General features: G+C 44.3%; 2 protein-coding genes across 10 annotated transcripts in view; one reads left to right on the top strand and one right to left on the bottom strand.

Annotated features, from left to right (window-relative positions):
- LOC138288372 (uncharacterized) overlaps positions 1-9,972 on the bottom strand; it is a 137,475-nt gene extending 127,503 nt beyond the window's left edge. For 2 of the 6 annotated variants that reach the window (XM_069229939.1, XM_069229940.1), the window contains exon 1: positions 9,713-9,965. The gene's annotated coding sequence lies outside the window, so the exon portion shown is untranslated. Of the gene's footprint in view, positions 1-3,301; positions 4,100-9,712 lie in introns of those variants that run through there. The other 4 variants (XM_069229937.1, XM_069229941.1, XM_069229936.1 and 1 more) reach the window with 3 other exon arrangements.
- Positions 9,973-10,122: 150 nt separating this feature from the next.
- LOC138288371 (zinc finger protein 92 homolog) overlaps positions 10,123-12,953 on the top strand; it is an 84,162-nt gene continuing 81,331 nt past the window's right edge. For all 4 annotated transcript variants that reach the window (XM_069229932.1, XM_069229931.1, XM_069229935.1 and 1 more), the window contains exon 1: positions 10,123-10,263. In XM_069229932.1, the coding sequence (XP_069086033.1) occupies positions 10,240-10,263 (24 nt within the window). In that variant the 5' untranslated portion in view covers positions 10,123-10,239. The remainder of the gene's footprint in view (positions 10,264-12,953) is intronic.

The raw sequence follows: 12,953 nt of genomic DNA, 5'->3' as shown, positions 1-12,953 counted from the left end.
TCACATGGCACTACCATTCAGCATGGCAACTTGATTGTGACACTTTTGAATGCTCTCAGCCTGCCCCGTCAGGTCGCAATCATTAAGTGTAGTGCCCACAAAAAAATTACTGATGATATAGGACGAGGAAATGCTTTTGCAGATGCTACAGCGAAAGCAACAGCACGAGCACCATTTGGCAATGCATATGTTGAGAGTAGCATCAAGGGAGAGCCCCAGAACGAAGTATTAGAAAATACCATGCAGTGTGTGAGAGATATTCAAGCAGAAGCAACAGCAGAGGAAAGGGAACAGTGGGAGAAGAACGGTAGACTAGACAGTGAGGGTTGTTACACAGATGACACAGACAGAAGAAGATGAATGTTACCTAATTGTTATGTGCACGCTATGGTTACTATGGCCCACAGTCCTGCACACATCAGGGCCCAAGGCATCAAGACAACTTTGGACCACGTTTGGAGTAACCCTCTGATATCCAAAGCTGCTAATACCCTGGTTAAAAGTTGTATGGTGTGTGCAGTACACAATGCAGGAAAAGGGACCCCTACGCCCCCTGGCCATTTTGCCCCTCCTGACCTCCCCTTTGAAGCTATACAGATGGATTTTATCCACATGGAACCATGTTTTTTTGGAACAGTAAAAGAAAGAGAAAGCATAATCCTCGCCTCCATGTCTTTAATAGAATTGAAAATTCTTGATGCGTAAGCTAGAATTTTTTTTAATTCTATGTCAGGACCAGAGGCTCTGATTATGCTCGTTTAAAGCTGATCAACCACCACAGTCACCACATCAACTACTGGTTTGTGATATAATTTTCTAAATGTAGATTCCGAAGACCAATCTGCTGCTCTCATAATGTCCTCCAGTCAAGAACCTAGTGCAAAGGTCTTGGAAGCCATTGCCCCTTTAGCTGAATGAGCTCCATATTTAGAGGTGTCTATCCCAGCTTCATTCATCAACCACCTCATCCATCTAGACAAAGTAGCGTCTGAAAACGGTTTAAAAGGTTTTTGCAGATATTAACAACTGACCTTTAAAATCTTGTCTAATGTCAACAGTAGCAATTTCATAATCCTTTAAGCACTGAACTACACACAAATGTTGATTATCAGGAAATCTAGGGTATGTTACCAACCTGCAATTGGTCTTTGTTCTTCTGGTGATATTAAATGTAACTCCATCCGGCGAATGGGTTCTGTCCGCTAAGTCTAAAGCTCTAACATCTGAAACACGTTTACAAGAAATAAGGCAAAGTAACATAGTTAAATTTGCTGAAATTTGTTTCCTATACAGATAACGGTTAGAAGGCCATTTATCCAAGAATTTTAAAATTACATCAACATCCCAAAGGGAAGTATATCTAGATTGAGGAGGAGACCTCATACGAATCCCTTTCATCACCTTACAGACAAGAGGATGCTCCCCTACTGGTTTACCTTCCAGCTGAGAATGACCTGCAGAAATAGCTGACCTAAGATTATTCACGGTACGATAGGCAAGACCCGAACTCGCAAGTTCTGCTAGAAAGTTCACAATCATGTCAACATCCGACCCCATGGGATCGATACTCCGTGTATCACACCAACTGGCCCATCTCCACCAGGCTGAAGCATACCACTTACGCGTGCCTGAAGACGAGGCTTGTTTAATGAAGTCTGCAGCTTGTTGCGAAATGCCTGGGGAACTCCATCTTGCCCTGAAACCGTCCAAATCATCAACCAAAGTTGGTTCGACAGAACCAAGGGATGTTCAAGGCCCTCCGGACTCCACAGCAGATTCCGAAGAGGCGGAATGAGAAGAGGAGGAGAGCAAGCTAACTTCAGAGCTACAGGAACCAGGGTTGAGCCCTCCAAAGAGGGATTAGAAGCACAATCTCTACTTTTCGTTTTCTCACATGTGCTAACACCCTGGGAATCATCACAAATGGCGGAAAAGCATATCCCCAAAATTGTCTCCAATCCTGAAGGAAGGCATCTGTCGCCAGTTCCATCGGATCTGGACGCCAGCTGAAGAAAATCTAAATCTGGAAATTGAGACGTGAGGCAAAAAGATCTATGTCGCAAGGACCCCGTTCCAGAATAATCTGGTGAAAGAGATCCTGATGCAACCTCCAATAGCTGGCGTCCCTCAAATATCTGGAGTTCCAGTCCGCAATGGTGTTTTGAGCCCCCGGGAGATACACTGCCGTGACACTCAGGTGGTGAAGGAGGCAGTAATGCCAAAATTCCTTTGCTATCTCCGCCCACATTTTGGACTGAATTCCCCCTAACTTATTGATATATCTCACTGCTGGTATGTTGTCCATCCTCAACAGCCCCCTTGTGGGGAGAGAGACTCTTTATGGCAAAAGAACCCGCTAGTAGCTCTAAATAATTGAATTGAAGACTCATCTCCGCCTGTGAACAGCGACCCCCTGTTGTAATCGGTCCACAATGTGCTCCCCAGCCCCACTGGCTGGCATTCAATTCTATTACTACGTCCGGAAGAGAACCGAATATGGCTCTGTCATTCCAGGCTTCATATGGTTCAACCACCAAAGGATCTCTGACCGTACCTCCTCGATTAAGGGGATCTGTTCCAAATAGGAAAGGCCCTTGCACAGATGTTGAATTTTTAACCTCTGGAGAGCCCGGTTGTGGTGGGTTCCCCTAGGACCCCGATAGTTTTTAAGTCATTAAAGATACAGGAGACACTATCTCTTTTCCAAGTGCTCTTTATTTTTCTCTCAGGCTTTGGTTTAAAGATTCTCCTAGTTCCCCTCTGGTAACTCGTAGGGTCTTTTCCTTGGGGTTTAGTCCAGGAATTAACGTTCGTTCTCTTTTCTTCCCTAGGATCTTCTTTTGGTGGATGTCGGCGCAGTGGGAGTGTTGGTCGGGATAGTCAGGATGGCTCTGCTTCAACAGTCGGCAGTGGACCCCGAGAATAAAGAAAGAGGTAAGTGTTAGATACCTGGGGATTATGTTAGGGTTGGTTAGTAATAGGGTGGTGACAGGAAGGGGTTTAGCAGTGACGGGTGGTGACCGGGTCGGGTTTGGAACATAGACAACCTACGAACCCACAAGTGCTCTCGGTGCAACAAAAGAATATAGTGACTTTCCAGGCTACTTTTATAGGGCTGTTATGTCTCACAGTCCCTATCTGGGGTAGGGGGGGGGCTTGTGTGTGTGGTAAGAGTTACATGCACTCTCAGTTCTCTTGCTCGTTTCTGGGACCCCTTCCCTCGGGTCCCTCCCCTGCTATTTGCCCCTCTCTCTCGTTCCTGCTCAAAAACTGAAAATAACTAAATTTAAGATACAATTACCTGGGACAGCCATGCCCCTCCAGGGACGTGCAGGTCCGTTCGTCCAATGGCCTTAGGAGTTGTAGCCTCTCTCCGCCCATCTCCTTCTTCCCCTCTTCACCTCGCTCGTCTGTATGGCTCTCTTCGCTCCTGTCGTCTCGTCTTGCATCTTCGTCTACATGGCTCTCCTCAATCCGGTTCTCACTCCATGCTTCTTCCGGCTTCCTTGAGTCGTGCGCCCTCACTTCCTCTGTGTTCCCCTTTTGACCCGTCAGTGACGACGAATCAACCCGGATATCCGGATTGATAGACACTTTCTGGTAGTCGCTGCTCTGCGTTGTTCCCCCGGGGCACTGCCGATGCGGCTCGGGGTCAATGCTGTGACCGGAGACGCGATGACCCGGTTACATGTCCCTCCCCTTGACTGGGGCTGTTCCAGACCCTGTTCCACTGGATAGCGAGATAAGTAATAAGCATGATACATCAGTTCTCCTGGAAGGTGGCACACCTGAAAGGTAAAAGGTTGCAGTTCCATGAACCATCAAAGTATACGGGCATTGGTGTTTTTATGACGAGACAACCAGATAAGGGGGGCGTGATCGGTGTACAGAAGAAAGGGACGTCCCAGCAAATAGTACTGTAAGCTTTCAATGGCCCATTTGATGGCCAGGCACTCTCTTTCAATAATAGTATAGCGTTGCTCTCGGGGCAGTAAATTACGACTGATGAAGTCTATGGGATGATTAGTACCCTCTTCTCCATTTTGAATTAACACTGTGCCTATGCCTACATCTGAGGCATCAGTCTGAAGGTGGAATGGTTTAAGGAAGTCAGGACAACACAGAATAGGTTTTGTGGTAAAGCAGGTTTGTAGGGTCACATAACTCCTGTGATGGGCTGGTGTTAAGGATGCTATCTTTGTCGGTTGACCCTTTTTTAATAAGTTCGTTAAGGGAGCCGCTAAGGTGGAATAATGGGGAATGAACCTATGGTAATATCCTACTAAGCCCAAAAAGGAGCGTACTTCCTTTTTTGTGGTTGGTGGAGGTATGCGTGTAATGGCTTCTACTTTATTAAGCAAGGTTTAATTATGCCTTCCCCTATGTGGTATCCCAAATATGAAATGTCAGTATAGGCCAAACGACTCTTCGTGGGGTTGGCTGTCAATTCAGCTTGGTATAAGGTCGTAAATATGTTATCCAGGTGTACTAAGTGGTCCCCCCAGGTTTCACTATATATTACGATATCATCCAAGTAGGCTGCTGCATACTTGGTATGATGTCGCAATAGGGAGTCCATGAGACGTTGAATTGTAGCCGGGGCCCCATGTAGTACAAAAGGAAGAACCGTGAAGTGATACAGGCCCGAGGATGTGGAAAAAGCTGTTTTTTCCTTATCTACTGAAGCTAAAGGGATTTGCCAATATCCCTTAGTTAGATCAAGCGTGGACATGTATTTGGCCCTCTTAACCGTTCTATTAGCTCATCTACTCTGGGAAGGGGATAGGTGTTGAATTAGGAAATGGCATTTACTTGCAGGAAATCGATGCAAAAGCGGGCAGACCCATCGGGTTTGGGGACCAATACTACTGGGGAACACCACAGGCTATTAGAGGGTTCTATGACCCCCATTTGTAACAACTTCTCTATCTCTTGTTCGACCACGATCTTCCGGGCTTCAGGTATCCTGTAGGGTCTAAGACGTATCACCTTCCCCGGCAGAGTTTTAATGTGATGTTGTGTTATTGTGGTTTTCCCTGGCTGCGTGGAGAACACCTTGTTGTGTCTAGACAGGAGATGGGTTAATTGCTCCTGTTGTTGAGGTAGTAAGGAATCATTTCTCTGGGGCCCTTCGGGGTTTGCTTCTGAATGTGTAGGGCACCATCCTATGTCTAGTTCTTTTACTGTGTTAACCAGGAATCCCGCACCGGATTCTGTTGGGAGAATATTGGGGTCTTCCCATTTCTTTAGGAGGTTTATGTGGTAAATCTGGGTTTTTCTCGGATTTTCGGACATTTCAATGATGTACGTGACTGGAGTTACGGCCCCTAAAACCTTATAGGGTTCCTGCCATCTCGCTAATAATTTGTTCTCTGAACTGGGTATTAGGATAAGAACTTTCTCCCTGGTGTTCAGCTTACGTATCTGGGTGTTCCGGTGATAATATTGTTTTTGTTTGGCCTGGGCTCTCTCTAAGTGTTCTCGCACATCTTCCCATACGGAATGGATCTGGGATTTTAGGTTGTGGGTATATTCAAGCAGGGATTTTTCGCCTCCCTCATCCTCCTCCCACATCTCGGCAGCCATATCCAGCAAGGTTCGGGGTTGTCGTCCAAATACTAACTCAATGGGACTGTGCCCCGTAGAGGACTGCTCATGGGTTCTCATTGCGTAGAGAACCAATGGTAACTGTTTATCCCAGTCTTTTCCGGAGTCGGAGACAGTTTCTTTCAAGATGGTTTTCAAGGTACAGTTATACCTCTCTACTAGTCCGTCAGTCTGGGGGTGATATACCGAGGTCCTTAGGTGTTTTATCCAAAGGATCTGGCAGATTTGTGTCATTAGATTCGACATGAATTACCCTGATCGGTTAATATCTCCTTAGGGAAACCAACTAGGGAAAAAAAAACAATCATGGCATGTGCTACACTTTTAGTATTCATGCTGGTAAGGGGAACGGCCTCAGGATATCGAGTGGCGTAGTCGACGAGTACTAGAATATATCTATATCCTTTTGAGGAAGGAATAAGTGGAGGCACCAGGTCCATTCCCACCCGGGAAAAGGGTATGTCGATAATAGGTAACGGTTTTAGGGGAACCTGTCTGCTAGGCCCTGGATCAACAAGTTGACATTTGGGACACCGTTGACAAAACCTGCGTATTTGGGAAAATACGCCTGGCCAGTAAAATGGACGCAAGAGATATTCCTCGTTTTTTTCCCTTCCATAGTGACCCCCCGACTGACTATGGGCTAGATGTAAGACTTGCAACCAATAGGGTTCTGGAACTAATAACTGTCTCTTTTCTTGGTTGTTGTGATTCGTGATTCTATATAAAAGGTTCTTGTGTATGGAAAAACAAGGCCCCTTTTCTCCAGGATTCCTACGGCGGGCTGCCTTCTAGGCATTTTGGAGCATGGGGTCTTCTCTTTGACAATATCTGAAAGGGGGAAGGCTAGTAAGAGCAACATTTGATATAGTTACCCGACTAGCCTCATGATCCTTAAGTGCATATAGTCTCTTTGTCTCTCTTTTTTCAGTTTTACTAGGTTTGTATCTTGTTTCACCCAGGCAAATTGGTTCTCCAGAAAATGGGGCTTCCCTCCACCATGTATCGATGTCTCCGTTCATTCGGACACTGTCGAGAAGTGCTGGAAACTATACATAATCAGCTCCGATAATAACCTCTTCCACCAGTCGGTCTACTACCCCCATTCTAATCTCATCCTTTCTTTCACCTCAGGTAAGGATGACCCAGGTCATATGATATTCTTTTGAGTCTCCATGAATACAGCAAATAGCCACTGCTGATCCCGGGGTCAGTGTTCTCTTATCTATCAGGCTCGCCCTAATGACCGACTGGCTGCAGCCAGAATCTACTAATGCTCTGACCCGCTGTCCATTGACAACTAAATCACGCTTCTACTGTCTATTTTCTTTTCCTGCTTAATACACCCTTCCACGGGCTATACCAATCTCCATTGGTTCAGGCTTGTCCAATTTGTGAGGACACATACGAGCAATATGGCCCCATTCCCTGCAGCTATAACACTGAGGTTGCTGGAGGGGTGGTCGTTCCGCCAGCCGGGAGTTTCCATTGTCTTCAGGGTGTTTTCTACTCAGGGGACAGAAGGGGGAAATAACTGGATGGGTAGTGGCAGGACTACCTCGTTGGGTTCCAGTCCTGAATTCTATGGAACGATGATAGGCACAAGCCAAATCAATAGTAGTGGTGGTGTGAGGATTAGGGTGTTGTTTAATCCAATTGCGGGTGGCAGGGGGAAGGGCTTCCATATATTGCTCTAAGAGAATGGTTTCAAAATCGTCCTCTCTGTTCCTATTGGTCCTAACCACTTTAGGCCTAGATCCTTAACCCGATAATATAATGCCCGAGGGTTGTCCGAAGGACCCCACTTGGTTTTCCTGAAGCGAAGTCAGTAATGTTCGGTGTCAAAACCCATACGTTCTAAAATGCTTTTCTTGATTTCCTGGTACAGGGTGGTTCCACCAGGGTTCACCGCTTGGTAAGCTGCTTGTAGGGTACCCGTCAGCAATGGGGCAATGTACTGGCCCCACCTCTCTTGGGGCCACGTAGCGGAAGTGGCTACCCTTTCAAAATTCGTAAAAAAGGCGTCTGGGTCATCGCCATCTTGGTATCTTTGTAATACTGAACTGGGAACGTTGGGGTGAACCCCTGGTAGCGGCGATGGTGTCAATCAGAGTCTTCAGTGCATTTTCATTAACTAACTGATTGTTGGCCATGATGGTGGCTTGGCTTATGAATGCGCTTTGAAGGGCTTCTCGCTCCGTTTTGGCTTCCTTTTGTTGTTCTTCCCATACAGGCTGGAGGTGTTGTTGCCCCTCAGCCAGCTGTTGCATCATATCGACTATGGTGGGTTTTTCCTCCATCGCTGATTGTACAGTTTTAATGCCTTATAATATATATCCCACTTCTGACACCACTGTGGTGGGTTCCACTAGGACCCCGATAGTTTTTAAGGCATTAAAGATAAAGGAGACACTATCTCTTTTCCAAGTGCTCTTTATTTTTCTCTCAGGCTGTGGTTTAAAGATTCTCCTAGTTCCCTTCTGGTAACTCGTAGGGTCTTTTCCTTGGGGTTTAGTCCAGGAATTAACGTTCTTTCCCTTTTCTTCCCTAGGTTCTTCTTTTGGTGGATGTCGGCGCGGTGGGAGTGTTGGTCGGGATAGTTAGGATGGCTCCGCTTCAACCGTCGGCGGTGGACCCCGAGAATAAAGAAAGAGGCAAGTGTTAGAGACCTGGGGATTATGTTAGGGTTGGTTAGTAATAGGGTGGTGACAGGAAGGGGTTTAGCAGTGAAAGGTGGTGACCGGGTCGGGTTTGGAACATAGGCAACCTAAGAACCCACAAGTGCTCTCAGTGCAACAAAAGAATATAGTGACTTTCCAGGCTACTTTTATAGGGCTGTTTTGTCTAACAGTCCCTATCTTGAACTCTTTGAGATTTAAAACAAGGCGGTGACCTCCCCCCGACATAGAATCTGGGATGCCTGGTCACCCTATGTGAAAATGACTACTAAAGTATTTGGATGGTCATCCATTTGCTCTGGGGTGGCTTCTAAAGTAATCCTGTTTGACATGGGATGAGAGCATTAAAAAAACAGCACACAACAAAGCCACTACCAGGCAACATCTGATTACGCAATCACCCACGCATTACTCACCTGATATCAATCTTTTTGGGAAAAAATCTGTTGCATACTGTATTTTTCAATTTAAAATGCGGCGTTTGGAACCTCACTTTCTAAGAAACAGTAAAGAATGACCCAAATGCAAACAGAATCACATCAACAAACCGTGGGCATCTGCACGTGGGTGAAAATGACGAAACTCTTCGCACTACCGTCAGGTTAAAAACAAAAGCTTCCGGAAGCATGCATGCTGAGGCGAGCAAGCAGGAGACACAGCATGCTTTGAGAGCAAAACTAACCTGCATGCTCAGAAAGCACAGACTAATCAACTTAAAAGAGGACCAATTGACAGAGCTCTCTCCGAGAACAGACACTTAGGGGGTTATTACAACTTTGGAGGAGGTGTTAATTCGTCCCAAAAGTGACGGTAAAGTGACAGATATACCACCAGCCGTATTACGAGTCCATTATATCCTATGGAACTCGTAATACGGCTGGTGGTATATCCGTCACTTTACCGTCACTTTTGGGAGGGATTAACACATCCTCCAAAGTTGTAATAACCTCCAAAGTGTGTGCAAAGAGTTATCAAACAGTCTGTGCCCCGAAAATGGACACCAACTAGTGAAGCATGCTCAGAAAGATAATGCAGGTCAATGCGAACAGGATTAAAGTAACATATACTTATAATAGATGTTACCTCCACATAGGGTGACCAGGTTTTGAGGAGCAAAAAACAGGATATGTCAGACATAAAAGAATGACTAACGACCTTTCACTCACTTTTATATCTGGCATGTCCCTTTTCTTGAAGGGACATGTGTGTATATATATATATATATATATATATATATATATATATAGCTATATGTACGCACACACACGCACATTTACAAGAATATAAATATAAAATTAGCTATGACTTGACCTCCTACCCTGCACCCCCAACCCGCACCCACCCACCTCTCTCTGCCCCCACTCCGGCTCTCTGCTGGGAGCAGACTGGGGATTGTGTTGCCTGACAGTAAGAGATAAATTACTTACATTATTGCATACTCTGTAGGCGTCTGTTAATGGAGAGCATACCTTGAATTTATGCTTCCCTAGATAATCCAACCTTTGTCCCAAAAAACAGGACATTTATGTAATAATTTGACTTTTGTCCCAAAAACAGGGACATTTGGTTAAAATTAAGAGAAGCGTCGGGACACCGGGACAGTCCTCGGGGAAATCCAGAACGTCTGATCACCCTACCTCCACATTCCTCGTCCGCGACCCACTAAGAGTCCATTCTAAACACTCACACAGACTCATCCACTCTACGCATGGTACAGTAACAACTATCTCTTTGCTACGCATGCGCAGACAGTGGTGGTCTCTACGCATGTGTGTATGAATTCTGTCTCGTACCTGCGTATGAGTTGAATCTAGTATAGTATCGGGCGCATGCCCAGTTCGCAATGTAGCCTGCCTCAACCACTTCCTGCCGCTACTGTTGGCTGGCTTCGAGGTGTTTTCATGAACTGTTCGAACCGCATAGGAAACAGCTGGAAAGCGTCCCCAGGAGAAAAATGTTCCAGCAGGGCTCGGATAAGGTTGGTGCTGGCGTGTGCATGATTTGTTTGAGAATTGGTAGATTGTTAATGGTATCCTAGAACATCGAAGTCCATTTTCAGAAGTTGCGCAGATATCGTAACAGCAGACAGATGATTCTTCTGTGGGAGGCTAATCACCTGTAGTAACGTTGCACATACAAATCTGGTATCCAATGCTGTTTATTGCACATATATGTGGCATTCTTCACAAAATGTACACAGCTCTGTGGTCCCACACCAACTGCTCCCCCACATTCCATGACCTCATATTTATAAAGTGTGTGTTCCACTCGTGCTAATAATTCTGTTTAAAGCCATAGCAATGAATTACAGAGTGAAGCCATATACCACACGTTCCCTTCCCAGAAACAAAACAAAACTACTATTCCTCTTCCCTAATAAAGAAAAACATAAAAAACACAAATTTATTTATTTACGTTCAAAACTCTCAATTTTTTTGGTTTCCTAATGACTCTTCCAAACATACTGGTCTTACTCCCACTACTACCCTGTTTTTTTCTCACCAGTTACCCTTTGACTCATGTCACACCCTCCAACCATTCCACATGCACTCTCTTCATTCATAATTCTGCTACGTCCTTCCTTTTCACTCCCTTGCGACAACTCCAACCATTAGTATCTGTTCCACCCATTCTTTTACTCAGTTTCTTCGTTGTTGTTAATCTTATTCCTCCTCCCAAACTTTGCAAGGGCAAGATGCTCATGTGACAAATATTACAATCCTCAGTTTCCACAGTATTCCTCATGACTCTTGTTAGCGTGTCTGACCTTAAGTGAAATTACAACGGAACGCGTATTGGTCGATGAACCTATTGACACGCAATTAAGATGTTCTTCATGCAAATCAATAATCAATTGCCAATACACATTAACAACAATCAATAACAATAAAAATCAATAGAGTTAGTGATTGTCACACACCATGATCTTTCAGTCATGAATAACCACACCTTTTAGTAAAAGTTAGAATATTTATTTCCCTATAAGAACAGTGCTAAGGTCATGCAAATTAATCATTATTCTAATTCATAATACCTATCCTTAGTGTGGATCAGCAAGCAGAGTCAGTCTTCGTCCTCAGGACATCAAAGTTCCGAAAACGCAAAGTCTTTAAGCAAAAAAGTTAAACACATCTCTTGTCAAGATGCAAAATGGGCATGAATGAGCTATCCATTCCCTGTGCAGTCCCGTTAAATTAAAATTAATAAAGCTAAGACATAATGCATAACCCTTAATATGACATATTACTACATTAGTCAAAACATATATTCAACATTTCACAGTATTAGAGTATTAATAAGCACACTTCGTGATCATTGGTGGCCACTCATCGTAATCACATTTTCAAATGCGTGCATTATTTTTCTATGTTATTTTGAACACACACCTATTATTCAGAATGCATGAGCACTCATTTAATAATTTTTATTAAAACACCTGCGCTAGCACTCTCACCACTTTTTTATGATAGCTGAATTTACTTTTCCCCGTGGCTACTTTCTTAGCTGTTTTCACTTCTGACCCACTGACCTCTTTTTTTTAAATGTACTCCTCTTGCACCATGCTTGATATCAAAACAGTGTTTATTCTTTTCTTGTGGGAATACTATACACTTTCTTACTGTCTCAACTTCCTACTCAACTTTCTTTCACTTTTTCATCCACCCAGTATTCACTCTGTAGTGAGGTACACTGCCTCTCATGAGTCCAAAAGGACTTTCACCTACTGTTCTATGCAGCGTCGTCCAATATGTCCATACCATCCTCTTCAACTCTTATTCCCAATTTTTCCCATTACTAGCTAACTATATTATACCTTTCACAACTCTTTTCACCCCTTCCACTACCGCGTTTCCTCTAGATTGATATAATGCTGTATACTTCTGTTCTATACCTCCTAATCTAATAAAAGTTGTAATTTCTTCAAAAACACCTCTTCATGAAATTTTATCACTGTAGTGTCATGTTGGCTCTCATTATAACAATGAGACTGCTGATTTCAGGCGGCAGCACCACCGGATTGCAGGGAACTGAGTCCAGTTTCACACCATGTGACAACTGTCGCCCTAACCCTTCCAGCCAGCTAGCAGTACCTCACTAGTACCCAAGATTAGAGGTGATTTGTGGCAGCCGTGAGCTTGATATTCTGATTTCTCAGGGAAATTGTGGTGGAACAGATCTTGCCCCTTTCTCCCAGTTACATTTGTCTCACACATGCAAAGACAAACAGAAGCAGGAATTGATTCAATTAATTTTATTGAATCAACTGCATTCTAGCTAAAAAGGAATGTACTGCAATAGTAGGGCTAGTGAAATATGATAATAGCAGGGTGGTGACAAAAAAGTGAAACATAAGAAAAGCCTCACCATAGTGTCACAATGCTAGGTTATAGAATTCCTACCTACAACACTAAAGTTCTGTACTAGAGCACAGTAGTCTTAGCCCTAATCTGCCCTTCAGGACCCCCGGGAAGGTACCATTCCCCATACTGGAATGTGGTAGCAGTGAAGAGGACTGTTGGTCTACCAAGAGGCTTTCTCAGGTGTCAAAGATGTCTAGTCTCAGCAGCAGTCTCACAGAGCGAAAATGTTGTGCTAAAAATGAAAACAATTTCTAAGCAGAGCAAACAACAGATAAAAGAATACAAACATCACCACACAATGAAATAG

This window comes from Pleurodeles waltl, chromosome 4_1, assembly GCF_031143425.1.
Source record: "Pleurodeles waltl isolate 20211129_DDA chromosome 4_1, aPleWal1.hap1.20221129, whole genome shotgun sequence".
Classification (NCBI taxonomy): domain Eukaryota; kingdom Metazoa; phylum Chordata; class Amphibia; order Caudata; family Salamandridae; genus Pleurodeles; species Pleurodeles waltl.
The sequence above is the reverse complement of the archived record's forward strand: the minus strand, read 5'-3'. Positions and strand labels throughout refer to the sequence as shown.